We start from the raw sequence: 26094 nt of genomic DNA on the forward strand, positions 1-26094 counted from the left end.
TTGGTAAAGCACTAGGGGTCTTTGCAGTAAAAGCACTTGCAGAGGGGACCTGCATGATAAACTGAAATGCTGAAATATGCTGGGTTATTTTTACTAAAGTGTTTTGCTGATGTTTTGTTCTAAGCTGGATCACTTTGGTGATTGTTTATAGTGTCATACTGGGGCAACAAACTGTAGCACAGGGGTGGGAATGAGCAACCGTGAGTGGAAACTTCTGAAGTCATATCTCCATCCCAGAAACTATTGTGAAATGGGAAAAATAAAACAGTTTTTATGAAGGTAGTCCAAGGCACACAGAGAGTAGGATGATGGGACAATGGGGTTTAGTTGAGGTTTGTGCAAGAGGTGGTATATACATACACATGGTGCAACAGGAGTTACGTGATTTATTCAGTAAACACACAAATCCTGCCTGAAACACCAATGTCTCAGGACATGATATGGAGATTTCAACAGTAATGCCAGCTTCAGGAGAACTTGCTCTTGGCTGTTTCTTCCTTCCCCTGTACTGTAGCTCACAGTCTTCTTCAGCTGTGCTGATGTAACTTGAGCAGGCTGCATCATGAACAAAAGTGAAGGAACTAATCCATGTTTTTAAAAAGGTTAATTTGAATAAGTTTGGGAGCAGATGACAAGGGAGTGCTGGGGGAACAGTGATGAAGGAGATGATGGGAGATGCCTAATGTTAGTACTGTCAGTGAAATCGTGTGTTGTATAATTAGAAAAACTGACCTGCTGTAAAATCTGTTGTGACACCATGAAGAGCAAATACGAAATTGTGTTTATATCCTAGAGTGTAGCCAGAATAAATAGTAGAATTCTACTTTCTTATCATGAACATCAGAATCTGTGTATTACTCTGACCTTTCTGCAGGCTGGGATTTGTGGACTGTATTTCTCATCCTGCAAATACTGACAAGAATATAAATTTGCCCTAGTTGATTAAGCCTTTGTTTAGCTGTATCCATATATATCCCTGTGTCTCAGGTTTTCTGTATCTGACAGTTCGAAGAGGTGTGAGGCTCAAAACTTCTACTTTATTTATTGACTTTCTAACTTTATAATCAGTTGGAGTTAGCATCAAAGAAAAATTCTAAGTGTCTCTAGCTGAGAGAGGAGGGGAGGGGGAACATATATGTAAGGAAAGGCCATAAGCAAATGCTGCTTTTTTCAAAGTAGAACAGAATTTTCTATTTCTGTATCCATTTCCAAAGAAGTGATTCACGTATAACTTCTATCAGGAGAAGGATGCAGAATACAGAGGCAGTGTTGCTTAGCTGTCAGCTGGTAGACAGCTCAGGGAGAGGGGCAGCCCAATTACCTTGGACTGGAGGAGAGGTCAGTTCCATAGAGAAAGTCAAGCAATGCATTTTTTCACTTTGGTACATGTTTCTATTGCACTGTGCAGTTTATTTCCACCTCACCCCCTTCCCTTTTTTTAATGGATACAGCATACAACTATAATGCATTTGAATCATTTTATATTACTTTGGTCCCATCTGAAATTGTACTTGCTTTCATTATATTCACTGCTTCTTTGGCCCAATTTTTTGTAAAGTCAGATTCATCAAGCTTTCACGTGTGCATTGGCGATTAACAGGATGGGCAATTTCCATAAAACGCATTCCTAAACACATTTTATAAATTCAGTTTCAGTGTCATAATGAAGAAGTGGCTTAGGCTCTTAACAAATGACAGAGCAGTTAAGTGCTTCATACGCTGCAGCGCTTGACGTAAACGGAAGCAGCTTATCTGAAATCCTGACATTTGATGTAGCTTTACTTCTCCAATTCGTATAAAATGAATAAATTAGACAAAGAATTCAATTGGTCCTACATGTGAAAATGGGTTCATTTATTTGTGATGTTGCCAGTCAATTACGGTTTTCTGTATATGTGAGAATATTTCCGAATTTTGTCAGAACTGGTATTTGACTTAATTGTTACATGACTGTTAAATTACATTGATGTTGATACCCCTGTTGGAAAGAGGTGTTCAACTAAATGTGACCAGAGGGTGTCGCGTTAAAGGGCAAGGCAATTTGGCAGAAAATAAACCCCCTTGCGTTCCAGCTTGTCCTCAGATATCAGAGGGGCTGGGGGCAGCTAGGCTTAGATTCTGAGTGATGCCCAATTTTTCTGTGTTACAAGTCCGGTCGTGTTCAATGTATTGAACTCTCACGATTACGGATACACTCGTAACACCATCAGGATGTTACAAGTCCGGTCGCGTTCAATGTATTGAACTCTCATGATTACGGATACACTCGTAACACCGCCAGGATGTTACAAGCCCGGTCGCGTTCAATGTATTGAACTCTCACGATTACGGATACACTCGTAACACTGCACACTTTCAGTCTAGTCACGTTCCATGAACTAGCACAGCCACACTTAAGGGATTTGGTGGCGTTCAATGAGAACTCTCACGGCTAGATTAGTGAATAGTGCAGTTTATTGAAGCAACAGATACACAAGTTCTTTTGGATTGCCGGTGATAAAATTACTGCTTGCAAAGCATGTGCAGATACCAAGAATGTGAGTAATATAGCCTGGCTACAAACGCGTTAAGTTATAAAGCAACTCTATAGAGATTTCTAAGTTTCCCGGGGAAGCACTCGGTATAACCAAGTGTTCGAATCTTACCCAAAGGCGTCCCTGTGGGGGGGAAGAGAGGCTCAGCCCGTCGACTGATCCCAGGTGTCAAAGGTGGTCTGCGATGGTATCTTCCCTGGCATCCTTCCTCTCCTAAGCCATTTTTATATTATTTGTCCTTACAGGTGGAGCTTGAGTGACTCTAGTCATACATACCTCTATTGTAATTGGTGTAAAAGTTTCTCGTCTACTTTTAAAGGTATAGACTAAGAAAAATTCAGAGCGCAAGCTCAGTGAGGGGTGGTCGCACCTTGGAGGTGGGTAGCTTTGGGATGGAGGTGTGTTTTCTGGTATTATAATGAGATTATAATGAGCAAAGTTCACCCAAAGGATAGTATTTTGTCAAAAAATGACAGACTGTTGGCTCAGGGTGGTAAATATGCAGCTCAGGGTAGTAAATATGCAGCTTGTCAGTTCCATAGTACCTTCCAGTTCCCGTCTTATCACAGAGCCTGGCCGCAGTGTCTTCACTCCGCCCCACCCTCCGTGTAGTTTCTCTTAGAGTCAGCGCACCAAGCTCCCCTGGTGTTGCCAACATCTAAGGTTGCCTAGGGAACTTCTGTGGGATGGATTCCTTGCATATTCGCCACACTCCACCCCGAAGACCTCTTCAACGCTGCACCTCCAATACAAATTTAATTCCTAAATTACCTCCAGCAATTATTCCACAGAGGGAGTTAATTTTTTTTGTCTTAACGTTATTTCAAATTAACGTTTTCACCAAATTTATATACAAATTAAAAATTAAAGGTAAGAAGTAATTTAAGAAATGACCATGGGTTTAAAGTCATTACATAATGAGGGTTACTTTAAAACTCAGTGTCATAGATCATAAAATAGAACTAGCCTTAGGTAAAAGTGGAATTAGAGAGGCTTTAGTGAGATTAGCATCTTCATTGTCTGTATAATTTTGAAAATGAGACTTGGTAGCATGATACAAATTTTTGCCCCCTTTGTCATCTTTAGAATTCAATATACTGATTTTTAGAATTTTTGTTTAGGATGCCCCCATATATAAATACATGTATTTATGTACATTACAGTGTTTTAAAACAATCATTTTATGAAATGATTGATTATAGCAAAAGGGGTTCCAGGTAGTGTTTATTCTGTAGCTGTTTGGGTTCATTAATTCAAAATGACCAGTTAGACCATGTTTTCTGTGACTTCATTTTGTAAGACCAATCAACCAATCCATTTGTGCTCATTCTCACAATTGAGAGTGTTGCATAAAATGACTGGAAACTTTAGCCATTTAATAAAATTATGTGCCTTACTGAGCTGGGAGAGAGGGGAAGGCGAGTAATTAGAAAACGTATAGTTGGATAACACACTTACTATGACCAAAAGTGTTCTTTTAATCCTCCTCTTACATGACTGCTTCTGCATGTTAAAATTCGTATCACAGATGACTCCTAGTAGTGTCCTTTGTAGAGAGAAGTCGGGGTTTTCATGAAATCAGTAACTATATAGGGGTCTCCTTCCAAAAGCAGCATCCTGCTTATGTGCCTTGGAGATGATAAACTGGTTGGATCCCCAAAGCTATTATAAGGCACTAAGGATCTTATGCCCACATCCACATCCCACTGCATGTGGACAACCTTTTCCAGTACATGGTCTGCAAGAGCTCAGTCTGCCTGCTGTGTGTGATAGATGGCACCAAGGGGAGTTGGTGCATTCATAGAGGCATCAGCTAAGCTGATGGAGTAGCCAGTGCCAGCTGACTGGAATCAGAGGAAGAGTTTGGTGCTCTTGGAAGAGATGCGATAATTGGATCCAACAATAATTCACCAGTCACAGAATCACAGAATCACTAAGGTTGGAAAAGACCTGTAAGATCATCAAGTCCAACCATCAACCAACACCACCATGCCCACTAAACCATGTCCCACAATGCCTCGTCCACATGTTCCTTGAAAACCTCCAGTGAGGGTGACTCCACCACTTCCCTGGGCAGCTTATTCCAGTTGTGCTCTGAAAGGGCAGAGCTGAGACAGAAGAGGGCTTAAATGTCTTCTCTGTATGTTTCTTTCCTCACTAATTCTGCTTGTACAGAAACTTGGGCACTTGCTGCAGGGTTTAAGAAAGCCTCACTGGGAAACTCTACTGTCCACAATGTCTTGCAGAACAACCAAAAGGAGGAGAGTGACGCTGTGCTTTTGGGGGTAGATCTTAGTAAGGATAGACATTTATTTTCAATACTACCATCTAGCAATTCGTCAGTTGTGGTTTGCCTGCAGGACAGTTAAGACTGCTGGAACAAAGCATAAAGCTAACCTAGAAACTGTAGCAGGTGGATGTATTTTGATTTCCTGACATTCTTGGGTGGTTTTTATGGAGGGCCCAGTGAAATGCCACATGGTGTAGAGGCCTATAGCTGCCCTAAATAAGGGAAGCTCCTACCAGGAGAGGGAGAATTGGTTTTCCTGCAGTTTATGACCAGTGAGAAGAATGCCACAGAGGAGGGAAGAAAAGACGGAAAAGCCAAAGGAGTAATAGAAAGAAAATGCCCTTCCAGAAGGACAGCATTTCAATCACATGGCAATTGAAAGGAACTTGGTAGCATGTGATGTTTACCTGTGCAACATTTGCATCCATTTGTAAGAAGCTGTTTTCCATGGGAGATTCAGTGTCAGTTATACTAGGGCCTTACAATATAGCTCCTGTAGTAGAAGTACAGATAAATATCTCAGACAAACATCTCCTCAGTTACTCCGTTGGCATTCAGCAGCCAACCAGCTAGCACCACCGCTGTTTGGAAATGGGAATAAGAACCCAAACAGCACTTTCTTCTGTGCATGTTGCAGAAGGGGGAAGGTGACAATGGAGGATGCATATTGCATTGTGCCAGCTGCTCCTGCTTGAGATCTCCTTCCCATTCCATATCAATTAAAGAGGAGAGAATGAGATTTTTTTTTTTGCCATTTTTGATTTTTTGTTTTTGGCCATTTTGACTCAGCTATTTAACCTACAGAATATTGTTCGTTGGCATATTGTCGGATATTGCTACACCAAGCTAGAAAAATACTACCCCCTGTCTGCAAACATTTTCTGCTTTTAAGACTACAAGGTGGTCTTATGTCATTCAGTGAATCTGAATAGTTCAGAAGTTTGCAGTGTCTCTTTATGTGCTTATTTGCTGTCCTTCTAGTCATGTGGGGTTTTTAATAAAGACTGTGTAAGATTGCATACTGCCACCTGTGATGGCTGCTTGAGTCTTCATTTCCTTACAGAAAGGAAAGCAATACCTTTCCTAAGGTCCCAATGTTTTCCAATAGGAGCAGTCCCTGTTACATTAAGGTAATTTGAGGGCTCGTTGTTGTTACAGCATGGGTATATGTATACTTGTGAAATGCCACACTTTGAAAACCAATTAAATTATGTTATTATGCAGTATCTTTTCTTATTTTAGAATGTAAGTTCTAAAAGTGAAATACTGAACGTTCTTTGAGTCTGTACATAGAAATAACCAGTTCAGGCAGTTTTGGAAAGTTTTACAAGAATCAGGTACCCAAATGGTAACTTCCTCATGAGTTATTACAATCCATTAGTAACATTAGGTAACATTACAATCCATTAGGTTTTAAAATCGAGATCAGTTAGCAAATTGTCAGGTATTTGGCTGCTGTAAGCTTGATGTCAAATGTAATACTATTTAAAATAAAATGCAAAATAAAGTATGAACACGAAAAATGGGTTTATAGTATCAGAAGTTATTTTCTTTGGGTTTTCTTTCCAGGCTGATAAGTGAAGAGCCAGAAGTTCCTGTGCTTTACAGAGATGTCTCATCCCTTTTGCTGATCCAGATTTTAACCATGCCTCAACCATTGCACAAAGGTATGTTACAAAAATATGTCTATTTAGATGATGACGTATATGAGGCTCCATTCATGGTGATTTCCAGGATGGTAAATCATAGCTTGTCTACTGTGTATTCTAAAATAATGTTTCTGCCTTATCTACAGAAGGTGGCATTGAACTGAAATTTTTCTTGTGGGTTGACAGGCTTGTCTGTGTCCCCTGTCTTCTCACCTTATCAATCAGCCTGTTCAGTAAAGATACAAGAGCTGAGCAAAAACTGTTAAGTACTTTTACTGAAGGAAAAGTGTCCTTTGTTTGACCTTCATCTCTTTGCTTAGAGGGGCAGCTCAATACTTCAAGTTGAACTGAGTGCCTAAGGGTGAAAGATTGTAATTTGGTTTGAATTTCAGGGTTTAAATTGCAGCAATCTTACATAATAGGCGGTCATATATGAAGATGATAATTGCTGTAATGCAGCAACTTCAATAGAGACAGCATATAGTATAATTTGGAATAAATACTAAATAGATATTTAAGAGCTAAATTTTCCATTACTAAAATCAAAACTTTTAAAACCTAAATTTCTTTTTCTGTATGAAAGGAACAGCTGAACCTGGTCCATCTTGCTAATAGACAGTGCATACTGCAGAAGATGGGTAGTTCAGACCCTCTATCTAGTCTCCGATGTGATTATTTATAGCTTTACCTTTTATTTTAAAACAAGAACAAACAAATAAGTATCTTTTTACTACTTCACTGACAATGAACAGAGTATCTGCTTTAGGGTCTGTGTGGCAACTTGGCTATCTACCGAGTTCTGGTAACTTCTGAATAGGTAGATACAGGGACTGTTCTGCTCTTGATGCTTACACCTAATTGACGAAGTATAGCAGAAACTCTGTTTCCCCCTAAGAGTTGTTCAGTCCTCACTATTCAATGTTCAAATTCAGCTCAAGTGACTCTGTGTGTATCTGTTAACATTGTGGGTTGTGTTTTTTTGATTCAATGTCCATGTTTATGGATTAAGTATGTCCAATAAATTATTAGAATATGAAAATACCAGGAGAATAAAGTATTTTTGAATAGCAAGTCTATTGTCAAAAACATACTTTTTTTTTTAACTACAGTTTAGCTTAAATTAACTTTTATTGGAAGGACTTAATAAAAGCAGTAAACGAAAGTTTAACGAGACTAACATCTTCTGAAATACAGGGAAGGGAGTGGTGAAGCCAAAGTACAAACAGTGGTCTTTTTGTAGTTTATATTCAAGCATTGAAAACCACCATTTATTAAAGTATACCTTATTCTAGGAAAGACAACATTCAATTAATAGTAAGGCATCCTGTGGAGAATTCTGTGAAATACCACATATCAGCAGCACCTTTTGCCTTTGCTGTTAGGTTTAGTGTATGTTGCAGTTGAAAGGGAAATGGCAAGTGGCAGGAAGAAGATGAATGTAACCACTTCCAATCTATGAAGCATTAAATTGGAAATAAATTGCCATTTATCTTTGTGATTTTTGTTTCCCTAAAATGGTTAGGCAGAAATAAAAAGAAAGTCTTTCATCATTTCTTTGTCCTGAGGTGTAGAGTGCAGTTCAGAAAAATAGGTAATAACAAATTTGTTTAGAACTTGTGTAATGGGTGTGTAGGTCACAGATTTTAATTCAGTATCATTAATTCTTGATAGAGAGCTGAGGCATGAAAAGGTAAAATGGCTTCTGCAGGGTCATATGGCAGGTCAGTGATAGGGGTGAACAAAATCTGCATTTGACCCTACCACTTCCTGAACTTCCTGTGCTGCTTTGGCGTGATTGTTGGACTTGGCTGGACACCCGTATGCAGACAGAAGGTTGTATGCCTGTGTGCACTGACAGGTATTTCCAGTATGTTCCTTTAACAATAGACTTAACTACATTGCAGAACAGGTGGTGTTGCAGTCTGGTGCAGAATGCCGTTGTAATGGTGTTAGAACATTAATAATGAAGGAAGAATCTTGTATGGTTTAGAATCTATGAAAGACTTTCTTCATCTTTTAGCATGGACGCTCTCCTATACTGGTACTGGTTTTGCAGTAGCATTTATTAGGTATGGTGATGTATTCAGAGAAACCGTATTTGTATCCTTACAGGAAACTAAAACTGTTCACCAAGCATTAAATCTTCATGTTTGTACTCAAAATCCTTTTTGTTTACACAGTGTATTTTAAAAACGCTGAATGCTCTGTAAGGAGGACCCAAACTTTGTCTCTTGCCCTTCAGATATAGCACTAGGAATTGCATTAACTACCCTATTAACTGTTGGATCGGTGTTGGTATCTTTTTCAATCCGACATCGATGAAAGCAATAAAAATGTCATTACTGTTCAGCCTCTTCATTCAGAGAGGAAAATTGATCTGAACACATCACAAAGAAAGAACACTACAATTAAATTATTTTTTTTTTGCAGGAGAAACTTTGTGGTGGAGGTTAGAGCATTTACAAGCACTTACCAATTTACAGAGAAGGGAATGAGGAAGTTAGTGTGTACCTCCTGTGTGGTGTAACCAGCAAAATAAACACTGTGTTCAAGATACTAAAACCATTTGTGAATTTTTGTTTGTTTGTTTTACACTACCTTTTACATATGCTCGGCATTTTGATATTGTACAAGACTAAATACATCATAATCCACATAGCCATTTCTAGTTTCATTCTGTGGCAGTTGTCGTGCAGAAGATGGACAGTGTTCATGGTGTTGTGAATTGGGACTCTGTAGAAAGTGAGGATTTTGCTTCCAGAACCTCTAGCTCCTTTCTTACAGAAGTAGAAGATGGTGTTGCATATGAAGAAAGGTAGTATGGAAATGGAGACAGGGGCTCAGTGGTTAATAAAACGTAAATCTGTCCTTGTAAATTGAATTAAACAACCCCCACCCCTTTCTGCAACACAATTGCTAAATGCTGAACAAGTCATTTAATTCAAATTGGGCATTCTTCTTTGTTACCATCAATTGTAAAAAATCTTATTTTCCCAGTACCTGACTTGGGACCCGCGTGGCCAGATTTCTAAAAGCGCAGAGTGCTCGTAGCTTCCAGTGATTTCAGTTTCTGCTTTGCTTTGAATGTAAATATATCGTAGTGTTGCAAAATACTTAAAAACTGGGGTCTGGGTGGCACCTGAGGCTAGTAGGTGCATAGAGTTGGTGGTCAACTGGCCAGCAGTGGCCTGGCACTGTGCTTAGTGCCACACGTGCAGGGAGGGCCATGCAGCAGCATGGGTGTTTGCCAGCATACTGTTAACACAGCCTGGCATTGCTCTAACATAGGCCACGGTGCTGCTTCTATGAGACCCGTGATTTGGGAGTGGGGGATGTGCTCTAACTTGACAGTTTGTTTTGAGAGTTTAGCCCAGTCTCTGTGGACTGTGGGAAAAGTTTTCTTCTCTGGTGTGTAACACCTAAATTCAGCCACTTCTTTTGCAATTGTGCTAAGTAGCAGATGCTGAAGAATCTGACCTGCATCTTCTGACACATTCTTTTTCTATAAAGTTTCAATGACATGCAACAAAAATACAGCAAGCAGCACTCAGGCAAACACTAGCAGTTTTCTTTAGTGATTGAATAAGGATCTTGACCAAATATAGAATGAATGTAATCAACTTGAATAGTATCCAATTTCAATGTGGAAGCTGAAATATTTACCTATCCTGGAACTTTCGATATACCTTTCATGGATTATCTGAAATTCAGTGCTGTCTCCCTTTGTTCTGAAGTTATTTTTTTAAATAACTATTCAAGCTTTAAATCAAGAAGAATATTTTCAAGGGTTATTTATATAAAGATGCTCATCCAAATTCACTAAAAAAGGTCCTAGGTCCTTAATTTTGCATTTGGTTCACTTTGTGGATTCTTTATGCAGTCATTGCCTGCCAGTGTGTATCATCTAATTTGATACTGAAATTAAAAGATGCATATTGGTAGTAATACACTTATTCATCTGCGTATTTCTTGCACTAATGTTAAAATTAGAGTTCTAGAAGTGTTTCCTGTATAAACTTTCTTTTTAAGGGGGTGTGTTTAATGCATATAATGGGATGGGATGCTGTGAAGTAATTTGGTTCCAAAAAGTTTTGTTTAAACAAGTTTTAAAAATAGGGACATAAAAGCATTTCTCAATATTATTCAAAAATAAGTAGAAAAATTCTGCATTAACCTCTGTTTTGATTATAATGGCCTAGCCATAATAACATAACTTCTGGAACATCAGAGTAACAGATTAGGGGTTTTTATGTCCAAACACAGAAGTCCTAACTGCATTTTAGTGCAGAACGTTGCACAGTATATCATCTGCAATAGAAGGGACTGACAGCATTTACATAGTTTACTCCACAGCATATAAATATCCTAGCAGTCTTTAGAATTATTAAATAGAAAAGATGATGTAGCAAAACCACAGCCTCCACCAGGGGGGCAGCAGGAAAACACCACGCAGCCTGCACGCGCGTGTTGAGGAAAGGCAGATAAAACCACTCTTTGCAGTGGACCAGAATGAACAGCTCTAGTGTTATGGATACCTACAGCTGTCAAGTATTTTGTATTTTACAAATAAGAGATAACACATAATAATGAAATGATAATTGATCCTCTGAGTAGTGTGTTTAGGAAGTCTCACATGGATGTTTTTGTGACTATAAAATACTTGTTTTCAAAGCCTTGGTGCTCATTACACAGCATGCTGCCTCTGAGCTGCTCCTGTGATATTTTCCTAAAAAAACCAAAAACATATGATTAAGTTTGTGCAGAAGTCAGGACTTCTTAAGGGTGACCCAGATGTGGGAGTGTGTATTTTCTGTCCAATTCTGGATTCTCCAAAAACATATTTCATAGTCATTATGTCATGAGTCACATACATATAAGTAAATACAAGAACATTAATTTATTTTGTAAAAAATAATATAAGCTAGATATAATATTTCTGGTGAATTGAACAATTAGTATGAAGGTGAGGATAGGGACAAGGAGTAATTATATTTAATAAAAACCAGGTTTAAAAAAATGTTACACTTCTAGAGAGTGCTAAGACACCCAGTGTTCAGCACTGTGTAAACACCTCAGCAGAACAGAACGAGGACTAGAAGGTGAAGTGAGCTATGGCAGACTGGTGAATGTTGACCAACTGCTGTAAGTGCAGTGGTTTTCATTCATGCTTTCACAGTGTAAAATTGATCTCTTTTGCTTGTACCTGCTATTGATGGAGCTAGAGCTCAGTACTTGAGTTCCGTTCTAGCTACGGTTAGAGACTGTAGCTCAGGCCGAAGAGGCAATTTTTACAATTCTGTGAGTGCATGTGGTTTAAACTTCTAGATCTCAGTCCCAGAAAATTTACTGAAAGCTTGCTTGCTATTATTCCTCGGGAGGAGGATTGCTAAGAAAATGGAGGTTTCAGCAGAGGGAAAAAGTAGGGCCTAGAGGGATCTGGTGAATTCTCCTTCTGGGTAAACGTGGAGAGGAAAAATCATTATAATGCTACCTGTTGTAGAATGGGGCAGGTGCATAGCAGCATTCACTGTCATGTTTAACATAGGCTCCATAGGAAGATAATACAGGAAAAAGTACCCTTTTAATTACATAGTTACAAATTATCATTTAGGTGCTTAAATTGCACTTACTGTACATACTCAGTGACATTAAAAAGTTTCAAAATCCATGTCTGTGTTGATTTGTAAACATTTGTTACATAAAAAAAGCAAATGTTATTTCATAAATTTAATTATGTACTCAAGTCCTGTCTGTGTTTGTTTTAGAACCCAGTGGTGGGTTTTGATATTAGATAGAAGAAAGGAGAGGCAAGGAGTTTCATCTCCCTTACCACCTTTTCATTTTTACACACAAAGCTTGATTAAATCTTTTGGGAAGAAAGAATGAATGTAACCCAATTTTTGTGAGGTACTTATGTAAATAAAATTGTTTTGCTTGACTTCAAAGCCTGAGAGGGCTTTTTAAACCACTCATTTTTGTATACATTGTTATTATAGTTATGTTTATGCTTAAGGAATGGTGTAAGTGATGATAGAAACTTCTTTGATCTGCCTAGATTTAAAAAAAAATCAGATTATTTGGGATGGGAAATACAACCTAAAGTAAAAAGAGAAAAAAGGACTGCTACCATACCCTCATTTCAGAGAATGATCACATTCACCTTCTTTCCTGTTCCAATTTTAGGAAGTCTTATTTTGCCTCTGTTGCTAGCTTCCCCAAAAAGATTTCAAAGCCTTTCTCCTGCAGCCTATATGTAGGAGAATAGTCCTTTAAATATTACAAAAAATCGTAAACAAATAAAAATTTTTCAACAGAAGATAAGTTCTAAAATAACAGTCTGTCTTTTGTCCTCCTTTATTCATGTGAGGTCCAGTAAATAGCTACTCACTAAAAAGTGATTTGTAGCAAGTCTTGTATGGCTGGATCCGTATCTGGAAGTGAAGGGATAGAAACTAAAGTATGCTAAATGTTGTTCTTGCAGTGATTTCTTTCAGAACTTTACTTTTCCAGTATTTGTATGAACGTAACTTAGCCCAGATTTGTTTAATCATTGCCAGAAGAGATGGTAGAATATGCATTTGCTTACATCTACAGTACACAATTAGTTGTAGCTATCAGTAATCAGTAGCTTAACTTGATGTAATGTTTGGACAAAATAGAATTTTGTAATATCACCAGGTCCCTAGGAGGAAGGCACTGCTGATCAGGATTAAGATGAACATATGGAGCAGTGGAAAATTACTTGCCCTATACTTGTTCTGTTCACCGCAGCTGCCAAGACAATTTTGAAAGCCAGTAAATATTTTTATGTTGTTTTGTATGTTTTGGGCATTTGTACTTTTTGTATAGTGCTTGCCTTTCATTTGAGAAGCATCATTTCCATAACTAGAGACTCTGCAATCAGTATATTTGCTAAAAATATCAAGTCTTTAAAAATTACTTTCTTTGTTTTACAGAACACTTCACCTGCATTATAAAAGTGCTGTTCACTTTATTGTATACTCAAGCTTTGGCAGCATTTTCTGTTAAATGCAGTGCTGAAGATAGGATGGCATGGAAAGAGTCAGAAGGTCTCAAAAAGGTTGGTTAATTTATTAAAACATTTATGAAACTTGCTTATGTATTTCTGATAGGAATGTTACAGATGCTTCTACTTTGCATAAAATAATTTGCTTCTGCCTTACAAAAATCCAGTATTTTGTTTCTGCATTTGCAATTTTTGCAGGTTTTAGTATGTGATGAGACTTAAAAGCTTCACAGTGAATATCTAGTTCCAAAACTGAGTTTCAGATTTGAGGCTGTATCTCTATAGTTTCAGTCTTCAGTTTTGTTGCAATGGTATCAAGTAAATGCAGCTGCCTTCCTAGGTAAACCATGGATTGATCTGATGCACTCCTTTACAGGAAAAGCAGGCAACCTTGTTGGTGGGGAAAACAGCTCTGTCTTTTTCTTATTTGTTCATTCTACTCGTGGCTAGCTGTATAAATTTCTCTCAATATGTGGCCTAGATTGCTCATGTGATGAAGAGGTAGAAAAGGAAATTTGTAGACTAGGCAGGTAGATATTTCACTATCATTTCCTTGCATTTGGATAGTATTTACGAGTAAAGTGAAGGCGCATCTTGCTATTTCAGTTCAGCTGATTGAATGCCAGCTCCCACCAAAAGACACAGTTCCCTGAACTGGCACTGACATTTATTTAATCCTTTAGTTAGTTTTGTGCTCCATGGATTGATTCCCCAGAAGGTCAGAAAAGTGCCAGTGCCAGACCAAGGGAAAGAATGGAAGCGTTGGGGCCAGGAGAGGAAATGGGAGGAGGAGTACCCCTTTATACAACAGCTGGGCCTTAGATTATGTTGGCTGTAAAATGGAATGCACACTGACAAGCATGACCTGCTTTTCACATATAAGTTACTGGTCAGTCACAACTCCAAAGGTATTAAGGACAAAGTATCTGCTGGCCAAACTGCTACTATGCAGGATTTTTTTTTTTTTTTTTTCTGGACTTAGATTAAGCATTTGAAATCACTTGGCAGTACTGCATTTTGTTAGCTCCCTCTCCACCCCCTTCTTTCAATATCTTGTAATTTTCTTAGAATTTCAAGAACACTTGCTTGAGCTGGTGAGGTTTGCTTTCCATTTTTCTGTGTACTTCGGTGATTCCCAAATGATAGATAAAATTTTGCAGTTTTAAGTTTGTGGTAGAAAGCATATAAATAGATTAAAGTGTTACCAGCTTCTATTCTTTCATAGTCCATGTGATAAACTTGGACTGCTTTTTTGTTAGTAGAAGAGGTTGGAGTTTATCTGAACATATATTGGCAATGCTTAATTTTCTGTCTACAATGAGAGATTTTATTGTATGAAAATAGACTTAGGGCATGTGGTAGGTGGGCTTGCTACCTATTAATACTAAGATGCATGTAAAAGCATTTGCTTCACATAAAGCATTCTGTACATGAGGCTTGCAAATTATGATAATGACTCAGATAATGGATTTATGAAGTAGCCATCTCTCTTGATACTAAAGACAGTCCATTTTAGTGGAATTTTCACTAGTGTGCTTGTCTTTGATGGATGATAAGGCCAAGTGGGAAATAGAAGCACATTAAACAGTATGGTACTGTGAATGGATGTTGTGATTTGGTGCAATTCAAATAACACAACATATTAACTTGTGTCAGTTTGAAAATGTCACCTTTTCTCCTGTGAGAAGCCCATTGAAGGCTGACAGTTTTGGAAGTGGGAGAGCAAAGAGGTAGGAGGTAGATATGAACATTGCTCCCTGCTGCATATGTGCTGTACTGACAGCATCTCTCACTTCCCCTTGAAAACATTCTCCTCCTTCCTCCTGTCAGTCTCGTGTAGATCATGTGTGTACAAAGGTCCAAGTTCTGACAGCAGCTTTGCAGTATGTGCTTATGGTGATCTTGGTGGGATCCTCAGGCCTTCAGGGACTCCTACACTTACTTCTGCCTTGGCTTCCATCCCACCCCAGTGATAATCCACCTCAAGTGCAGAGGCTTTGCAAAAGTCCCACATGCAAGTCTGCCCTTCCCCAGATGTCTTTCCAGTTTCCTGCTCCTCCTCCTGCATAATGTTGCTGCCTGGACGCTATGTGTGTGCAAGAGACTTCTGAGCACTGAGGACCAGCAATCGCACAGTGCCCTGTTTCTCTCTCCCAACCCTTTGGCAGCCCTTCTTTTCTTGAGCCTAGCCATAGTCCTCAGATCAATTCTTTCTCTTTGCATATCACAAGGGAAGCTGGTTTTTAGTTTGGGAATTCTTTCTTTAAAGTTTCTTGAGACCCAAATGGTTCAAAATGTATGGTTCAGGCTGGCTTTTTCTTATGTGCTGATAATATTGACATTTTGATCCCAGAATGACTACACAGAGCACACCTTACTTAACTTTTGTCTGTGGATAATGCCAAGGGACTCTATTTCAGTTTAGTATTCCAGACATTAAATATGAGCTGAAGTCTTTCTTCTATATTCATGCCAAATGATCAAACAACATTAAGAGGTTAATTTTTCAGCAGGGCTGAGAGGTGGATATTCTGCTTTTGATTCCCAACTTCACTCTCATTATCTTTGCAAGGTGCCTTATGGTGTCATAAGAAGCACACTGTAAATACCTGTGGAGTAAACTTCTAGGAATAATGTAGACGAAAGGTTTGTCCTAACTACCGATTTAAATATATGTTGCCCTCTGGCTCTTACGCTATGAGCATAAACTGCAAGTCTGCGTTCCCAATGCTGAAAGGTGAAGACCCCATCTAAAATTAACAATTATAATTAATGCCAAAATGCACTAAAGAAACCAATTGATTAATTATAGACATTGTTATATACTGAAGTCTTTATATATTTAATCTTAAAGTCTTTATATATTGAGTCTCACGCAGTTGCTTTGGAATTTTTTTAAAGAATCCCAGTAACGTTCCACTCCCTCATTGTTTGTTATATTGATGATATAATAGCAGAGCTCAAAATTCACATCCAATCATGTTTTTTCTGGGTAGAACTTATTATGAATTAGAAGAAAAATATTTATGGGAATACTGCTTTCTATTTCTGATGGCTTTCTATAATTGTTGCCTTTAAATGTAAATGCCATGGCACAAAGCTAAGTAGCTGTTTATTCTTTCCACTAAGTATTTTTTCCCATCTGTAGTAGATATTGTTCATTCCAAACACAACTTTCCATTTTCTGATAGACTTGTTTCAACTTAAAATACATAGCAAGTGTTCTGTTACTCATTCTGGTTGGTACCTTTTAGAAAATTGCTTTTTTTTTTTTTAAAGAGTTGTATTAGAATTCAAATTTTGTCAAAACATGATGTCTCTGTAAAGTGATTCTTCCTAATTTTAAAGTAAGCATTTTTATACTCACAGAAAAAACATGGGAAATGCAACATTATAAAAGTGTTTTCATATAACGCTCAGTTTAGAACATATATTTTTAAACCATGTGTATCTTTGTGGGTCAAAATTCATGTGTTGATCAAAAGGAAATGTACTTCATCACTGTTACTTTTACAGGAACTTTTTCTCCTTTTCATGACCAGTGCATGACCTTCTTATTTGCAGAATACATCCAGTGGAGAAAAAACTTGGGAGGTATTGCTGGGTCATGTGATTAGTGAGCTGTCTAAGGGGAAGATATATGAAGAAGGAGAGACTGAAGAATTAATGGTGGTATTGGCAAATCTCTTGATAATTTATCCAGCATATCCCCTTTCTGTCTCCTACTTAGGTTTTTTAGCCTCGTTGTTATAATGATTTTTCTCTGATCTTGCTAAAGACTGCAGTACAACTCTTTATTTTCTAGATCAAAGCACATCCCTTTGGGACAGTTTGCCCGTGCAAATCTTTCTTTTACTAGTATCATATATGGCCAGTGCTATGTTGAGAAAGTTATTGACAAAACCTTCTTATAATTGTGGTTTTAATCCTATGTATGAAAGACCTTTCAGAATCTTGGAAAACTGAATATTTAAGTAGAAGAAACATTTGTCAAGGGGAAAAGAAAACCCACAGTGTTCTTTCAGATTGTTAGTGAAATGCTGGCCTTTGGAACGTACGTTTGATGCAGTGGTTTATACATTATGCTTAAAAAAATATTTGGTTCATATTGGAGTTTCTTACATAGGAGACAACTTCTCTGGGGCAGAATTTAGTAATTGCTTCCTTCCCCTGTAGGTAAATCCTGATTCTGTAGAGTGCTATCTGCAGCATTTCTGCCTACCTTTCCTCAGGATCACAAGCCTTCTACAACACCATCTTTTTGGAGGGGATTTACCTAGTTGCCAGGTACAGATTGAGAGGGGCATACTCACATGTTTCCACTTAAAAGCTAGAGATCAAAAATTAAACATTTGAGATGTCTTTTTCATGGTATGTATTTTCTATCCTTTTTTTTATCATATTTTATAGCATTCCTCTGCAGCATTGTTTCTCTTTTATAAACCTGTTTTCAAGGCAGTTTCCCTGAAAAATGGTACCATATTCTTAAAATTCAGCAAATACATGCTTATTTTATCAGGCCGTAGATGCCTGTCTCATGAAATACCAACATACTTCTAAAACTTACGCCATCTCTGCAAATGCTGGATAATTTCCACACTGACTAGAATTCAGTCCTGATTTTGCTTAATCCCTGTTAATACTTGGACTTTATTCTCAGAGACACTGCATCAGCAGACAATTAAGTTCCATGACTGATTTAAGCAGAGTTTGCTGCAGGTCAGCTCCCTCATTTCCCTGCGTCAGAATCTCCTCTCTAAAATAGCTGCAAGCCAGTTTGGGCTGCTAAATAGGAAGCAAATTATTGGGGAGTTTGGGGTTTTCTTTTTTTGTGTGTGTTTTTTAGATTTGTGGCATTGCATGGGTTTGGTGGGATTTTTTTTGTGTGTGGTTTTTTGTTTGCTTTTTTTTTATTCTGACCAGTTTTCTTGCATTTTGAGAATCTAGTTTGAGGTAATCTGGAAACAATGGAAGCTTTTCCATGTCTCTGAACATGACTATTAGCATCATTGTACTAGAACATCTTTACTGTTGTTATTGGAATAGATACATTTTTAATAAACTATTTAAAATTTCAGAGTGTAGGTATTAATCTAAACCTCTCTGGTTTCATACCTAAAAGGAAGATGAAGAATTCACAGTTCTTGCAAGCTGCCTGGGTCTATTACCATCTTTTCAGTCAGCTCATCAGTTCACCAGTGCCTCTTGTCTCGATTGGCCAGTGCCAGCATTTGATATGATATCACAGTGGTGCTCAGAATTGGCTTCATTTGCAGATAGACATCCAGATCAAGTAAAGGTATGTAGCAAAATTACTTCCTCCAAAATAGTCCTGATGTGGAAGCAGCTATTTATTGCTTGATTTACTGTGCACATACACTGTTGTTTTGGATAAGGATCTGAGAATCTGACTTGTAAATGAGAGAGAAATTGTAATCAAAAATATTTATTAGTAGATGTGAGTTGGATTAGTTAAAAACAGGAATAAGAAAACCTATCTGGTTTTCATATGATTGCTGGAGACAGAACAGTAGAAATGCTATCCTTAGATGATATTAAGTGTACCCATATCTTCTGCACCTGAAGCCTATCAAGGGCATGTCTTTTAAGAAAATACTTACCAGAAGTTTTTCTTGCCTGTTAGACATTATTGATATTTTTGAGCATCTTCAATTGCAATACTGAAAAAGATCAAAAGGATAAAAGCTGTTTAATCATTGACTGATAAAAGATGGTACATCTTCTCTGAAGGTTAAAGAAACAATACCAAGACTTGAATCGGTGCAATTGGAGTATCAGTTGTGAAATGGAAATGTTTCAACATTATTGCATTGTTTTTATGAAGAAGCTGCATCTCAACAATTCCAAGTCCCCCTTTCCAAAGTTTATGGTGTCAAAGAGGCAAGCCAGATGCATTCTTCACTCTGCAACATGATCTGCACCTGCCTTTGCATGTTTGCAGGCATGAATTGGGCTATTGTGAATGAAAACTTGAATACTCGGATTAATCTCAAAATACATTTGCTGCCAATTTGATAGGCATTTGAGAGAGACTGCAGTGAAACAAATAGCGTTCTTTCCATGATGGAAAAGGAACAGGGTACAAATGCAATTTTCCCTTTTTTTTTTTCTTTTTTTGTTTTTTTTTGCAAGTTAGGTTTTGAGGTCATGCACTCTTCAAAAAATTTTTCCCATCTGACCCCTATGCCCATCAATTATTAACCCAGTAAAAATTAGTAGGTTGAAGGAAAACACTTCACTGTCTAAAAAAAAAACCAAAAAAACCAACCTCCAACCAACAAAAAAAACCCCATAAAATTGGACAGTGTTTTTAAGAGCAAAAGAGAAGAGTTAGGCTTTGAAACCAGTATTTAGGTAGTGCCTGCCTTATCAAAAAATTGTGAGTACTGGTAAATTCTTAATGGCCTCAAAATTTATGTGTGCAACACAGTTTTGAAAATCAGACAGATGTCTTTAAATATTACTTATGGAGCCTAACTTCAGTTCTGGTTTTGAAAGTTTTAGTCTAAATTTTAGCTAGGAGATAGCTTTTGTAGTCAGTGCCAGGATTTGGCAGCAGTGTGTTGATGTTGCCAAGATAACTTAGTGTAGTGAGTGGGAGTCTTCCCCGTAGATCACTCTTAATCCTCTTGTTTTACCTATGAAGATTTTTTGCACTTAAAAAGTGTCACATTTAGAAAACATCCTTGGGAAAAGGCTAGGGCCCATTTTGTATCTGTTACAAAAGATGAAATGTGACAACAGTTGGGGAGGGTGTTCAGCCAGAGGCAGGTGCCTATTGCAAGGTGACTTTTGACTTCTAAATTTGTGAAATGGAGAAGAAGTGAGAGATTTTTAAACTGCATGCTTCCTTTCTTTGGTATTCTCTTTTCTTAGAAAATGTAAATGCATAAATGAATGTGCAGAATTGATATATTGTTCCTATCTTATTTGTAGGCTTTGCTTATCCAGGAGCCTAAGTGGGACTTGCCACGCCTCCTTCAGTTGCCTGAGAATTATAATACCATTTTTCAGTATTATCACAGAAAGACTTGTACTGTTTGTACCAAGGTTCCTAAAGATCCTGCTGTTTGTCTAGTTTGTGGTACTTTTGTATGCTTGAAAGGACTATGCTGCAAACAACAGAGTTACTGTGAATGTGTACTGGTAAGAGAGAGTTCCTTCAAATTCTGTAATTGATTCTCACACTCACAGATAGTTTTTAACTCCATTGCTCAGTTTTGATGGTTTTCTTTCCAAAACATGTTTATATAATATTTAGTGCTTATTTCTGATAGATGGACCTAGACTGGATTCTAGAGAGCAATTTTATTCACCTTTTTAAACCCACAGCCTATTTCACCTGTTTGAAAAACTCTTACAAAGCCATTGTGCATAATGTTGACACATGGTTTTGATTCATAACCAATTGAAATATGTCTAGATTCTGACTGTTCGTATATTACTTTAATTTTCATTTGTTTTGTTTCTTCGCTTTCTGCGTACATAAGAATATCAATGTATGGGGGGTTTTTTTCCCTTTGATACAGTACTTTCTGATATACCTGACCATCTACTAGTGAACTACAATAAGCATCATTTTAAGGCCTTCAACTTTAATTCAGCAGCAAAGTTTTCTAGTCAGCATTTATAGAAGTTCTTTCAGGAAGCTGAGTTGGACAGCACCTAGTATTGTTTTCCTGTCTATGATAAAGATTTGCTTTGACAGCTGTTGTTTCTTACCATAGGACAGTTAGTAGAAGGCTGGAACTACATGGGCTTTACAAAACTATGAGGGGAGTTTGTTGGGGAGATATTTACAAATGGAGCATTAAAATCAAACCCAAAGAAATTTCAGAGGGATCTTGGACCTTCTTGAAATTGTTTGAACTCACCTTTTGCTCTCATACTGCTAATATGGTGGGAGAAGGAGGGGTGGGCAATATTTAAAATAGAATTAACAGTTATATTTAAGGTGTCAAGCTTCATGAAAACAGAAAGTTATAAAAAAAAAAGAATTAAAAAAGCTATAGAATTAATTATATAGGGATTATAGCCTCTAATTGTAGTAAAACTATATAGGAAGAGCATATTTTTTAATTGCTAAAAATAATTGATTAATACAGATCTTGCCGTGCATAGAGGTGAAGGACATATTGAACCAAACAAGAATTCTTTAGAAAAACTTTTTTTATGTTAGGTTTTTCTGAATACTTTCTCTTATTCTTGCCATCCATGAAAAATATTTGGTCATGCTATACAGTTTGCTGTACAACAATAAATTCAAAATATTGTAGAGAATATTTTTGCTCATTTTTGTTAGGTAATTACGTTTTTACGTGTTGTTAGGGCAGCACAAGACATGGAGTTGTAGTTTGCTTGGAGAATTTGGGGGCAGGCTATACTTTGTCAAACTGTTTCTTAGTAAATAATGTATGTATGTTATTTCAAGCAAAACTAATTACTGTTTTTTAAATCCTTTTTGTTATAAAGTTGACAGACACTAACTGAATCTTTGCACTCCTCCCTTTCTACACCCATAATATTACAGCATTCTCAGAACTGTGGAGCTGGGACGGGAATATTTCTTTTGATTAATGCATCTGTAATCATTATCATACGAGGCCATCGTTTCTGCCTTTGGGGTTCTGTTTATCTAGATGCACATGGTGAAGAAGACAGAGATCTTAGGTAATGTTTACATTACATATGTGTTTCATTGTTTCTTCTCTATGTAGATCACCTTTATGTTATGCAATTCATGCAATAACAAATAATAATAGATCTCTAACTATTACTCCTGGAAAAAAAGGAGCTTGAGTGGAAAATCCACATTTACTGCAGGCTGGACTGAAATTTTTTTTTTTTTTTTTTTTTTTTTTTTTGGCCCAAAGGTGGTGTAATCGTGATCACTGAGTTATACACACCCGGCACCCAACAGATTCCTATGTTGCCATTCCTATGTTGCTATTCCCAGTGACAATTCTGAGTGTTGCACGGGGAAACACTTCTCTCCCAAAGTTGTTGTTTGGCCTTTAATCAAACAATGCAGTTGGATTCCAGTGTAGGGAAGGAGCGTAGCTTCCAGGCTACACATGCCTGAGAGAACAAGAGATGTTTTCTGGACTCTGCTATCCAAAAGGGAGGAAGGGAAGTCCCAGCAGTTACCTTATTAAAAACAAAACCAAAAGCCCCTCACCAATAAAAATGCACACTTACCCTGGGAAAAAAGTTGTCCGAGTATCGTGTGTTGATTATACAATGAAGCAGTTTTCCATTTATTTGGCATATTAACCATTAGTTTTTCTTTTTTTCTGTTCTACAGGCGTGGTAAACCTCTCTACATATGCAAGGAAAGATACAAAGTGCTTGAGCAGCAGTGGGTGTCTCATACTTTTGACCATATCAATAAAAGATGGGGGCCACATTATAATGGCTTGTAAATTATCATCATCATCTACACACCGTATCATTGCTGTTACCATGAATGAATGCATCTTGACTGACAATAGCTTTAATTGAATCGGAGTTTATCTCTGGCTCGGGGTGGAGTGGGGTATGGGCATAAAAGGGAAATGGAAGTTTGTCAACATGAAATTTTTGCAAAATTAGCTGCTGTTGCTACTAAATAATGATACAATAATTTGAAATTAAATCCTCAAAATGGTGTGAGCAATCTGATAGCACTCAGTAGTCCATTTTTCTTTTTTTTTTTAAAGCCCATTATTGTTAAGAAGCACAAATTTTACTTACAGTTGTTTAGAGGCTCCAGGGATAGCTATCAGGTTTTTATTCTTCTCTGCATGGAGTTGAGTTTTTAGCAATTTTTGCTGAAACAGTGTATATGTCTACTACATCTACTAATTATGTTGGAGAAAATTTCTTTGCCTTTTTTGTGTTGGTTTGAGGTTTTGCTTGATATGCGTTTGTAATTAGACAGGATTTGTAAAATGATTGGGAGACTGCATGGTAACAATTGGTCTGAAAGTTGAATTTTAAAGAGTATTTCACTTATCATGAAAGGTCTATTGAAATATTTCAGGCATTACTGAAAACTTATGCATTCTCAGGAATTTAGTATTTTTTTTCTCCATAAATAAGTGAAATAGCTGTAAATTAGGTATCTTATTGCTCTTAATGTAATCCAGAACACATATTCTTCTTTTTTTTTTTTTGCGTTTCCAGAAGGGAGATTTTTTTTCCATATCAATTGAATAAACTGTTAGTGATAACACATACAGAAATTGCTGTATATAGAGAATTTGTATGGCACCTAACATAACAGATCCCAGTTACAAGCATAACAACCCTAAGCCTGCCTGTCATTTCAAACCAGATGTATGTTTCAGAATGATTGGATTGGAAATGTGCAGGCTATTCTGCAAATGAAACATAATTTTGTATATTAACTGTCATTTCAGGAGGTTCCTCTATATTGTACTTGTTTAGAGTAATCACTGTTCTTTCTGCTTGGTTTCCTAAAAAGGAAAAAAAGAAAATCAACAGAGATAGCCTCGATGAACAACCAATGCATGTGTAGCCTCATTGGATGAATGCAAACAGTTTATGCTTAGAGGGCTAAAAAATTTATGAGAACAGGCATGACTGGGCTAAACCCCACAGTGTAAGTAGGTAGGAAAGATTAGAGTTAAAATGCTGGTATGTAATATATAGCTACTAATGTTTTTCACAAGTGTTGGACGTTTGTTGGCTATTTCATACAGTACTACCAAGCAGTTTCTGGTAGTTTTGACTTTCATAGCTTGCGTGTAAAATAAAATTTGTATATGTAAAATAAAAACATCTTATAAAACCACATATACAATAAAAACAGTTCCCCAGTGGAAGTCATTATCTAGTGAAAAGTGTATAGGGGAAATAAAATGACTGTATAGCAATCAAGGAGAACGGACAGGAGGAAAAGTAAGTAAATACAATGAGTTTTTCTGGATACCTGCAATTCAAAAAACCCCACAATGAAGAATGCTGGTTTTTATACATACATATAAATATATATATATTTCAAAAGTATTACAGTACTTCCTGTAAGATTAGAATTACTGTTTCACCAACTAAATGGCTATGTCTTTTCCAAAATATTACTTTTTTGATACTGTATTATAAGTTCTGCCTGTAATATTTTTGCATTGCTCATGATGAATATCAGGCCATTTTGTAAGTGTGGTTGAAGAGCAAAAAGATTCTTTACATCTCCAGCATAACATTATTACAGAGCTCATGACTTGAGTAATCTGTAGTTTGAAGCTCCAATGCTATATTTACAAGAGATAATGTATCCAGAATTTGATTACCGTGTTTTATTTAAAATGGAATGTTCTCTGGTTGTGCATATGGATGTGAAGTAAAACTATTAGCCTTAACTTTAACATTTGGGTATTTCATAGTGTTTATTTTAGTACTGGTGAATTAGTCACCAGTCAATGTAAAGCAAACAAACAAAAAAAAAAATCACTTGGTTGAAAAATTGTACTTGAATATCCTTGCATGCTGCTAAACAAGAAATTTGATTTCCCCCATAACTTTTTTTAATCCTACTTTATTAAGCTAACCTTGAAAAATAACAGGTCCAAACTAGAGTGGTGTGCGCGTGTATTACTCAAATGTTCTGGTGTGATAGCCTGTATGAATGATCATTTAAGTACAGTACATTACTGTAGAATCTAAATCAATCTTTATAATACATCAGAAGAGTATAATAGGAATACAGTAATCGACATTGTAAAATATGTTAATAAAAGTCTACTGTCAATCTGTGTGTTCGTGAAATTTTTTCTCTCTACCCCAGTCATCCAAAATGTTATTTAAATGTCAAAAGCTTATGCATGCAAAGTACTTTGCATAGAGATAAATGTGGTATGTTTTTTTCTTTTTGTTACTTACACACAGTCATGTATTTTGTATTAGTAATTTGGATTATTTTATTTTACTCATAGCTATACCACTTAAAGTTGTGCTTAATTTTATGCGAGCTCTTACAGCGTTGCTGCTGCAAACTGCTAAAATTAAAATGCTGAGTTGAGAAACTGTACTTCTGGGAAAACCATGCTTGATCTTCTCTTCTGTCAAATCTGTTTCTGGAATAACTATTACTTCAATTTGATGAATGTATATATTTATGTATTAAATTTTTCCTTTTCTTTTGACCTTTGAGAAATTTGGTGAAACAGTCTTGTTTTGACCTTGACCTTTGGATAATAGCTTCTTTTTTTAGTGGTGGCCTGAAATTTTCAATGAATATTTTCATCACCTCTGCAATAGGAATCTTGCATAACTCACAGCATTTCACAAGCGAATGACATTTTTCCTTTAAAAAGAGGGTCTTTTGCTACAGTATCGAACAAATGTTATTCTTTACTTCAGAATCCCATGAGATCAGTTTGTGCTGTGTCTATAGCTGCCAGAGGAGACAGTGAGTTTTTTGCTCATCTTGATACGATTTAGATCTAATTTTCATCTAACCCAGATTCTAGTCCTGCTTTCACTTTTTTTTTCTCAGGGGTGGGGGTAATGATGAATGGAGCCTGTTTGTGCATTAGCCTATGTAAGAATGAAATTATGCTGTTTGCAAAGTAG

General features: G+C 37.0%; 1 protein-coding gene across 1 annotated transcript in view; it reads left to right on the forward strand.

Annotated features, from left to right (window-relative positions):
* UBR3 (ubiquitin protein ligase E3 component n-recognin 3) overlaps positions 1–25535 on the forward strand; it is a 121927-nt gene extending 96392 nt beyond the window's left edge. Inside the window, exons 33-40 of the mRNA XM_059820115.1 lie at positions 6394–6491; positions 13430–13554; positions 17065–17172; positions 17677–17787; positions 18623–18799; positions 20458–20667; positions 22052–22191; positions 22826–25535. Of these exons, the coding sequence (XP_059676098.1) occupies positions 6394–6491; positions 13430–13554; positions 17065–17172; positions 17677–17787; positions 18623–18799; positions 20458–20667; positions 22052–22191; positions 22826–22943 (1087 nt within the window). The 3' untranslated portion in view covers positions 22944–25535. The remainder of the gene's footprint in view (positions 1–6393; positions 6492–13429; positions 13555–17064; positions 17173–17676; positions 17788–18622; positions 18800–20457; positions 20668–22051; positions 22192–22825) is intronic.
* Positions 25536–26094: the final 559 nt, after the last annotated feature.

This window comes from Gavia stellata, chromosome 8 (assembly GCF_030936135.1).
Source record: "Gavia stellata isolate bGavSte3 chromosome 8, bGavSte3.hap2, whole genome shotgun sequence".
In the NCBI taxonomy this organism is placed as follows: domain Eukaryota; kingdom Metazoa; phylum Chordata; class Aves; order Gaviiformes; family Gaviidae; genus Gavia; species Gavia stellata.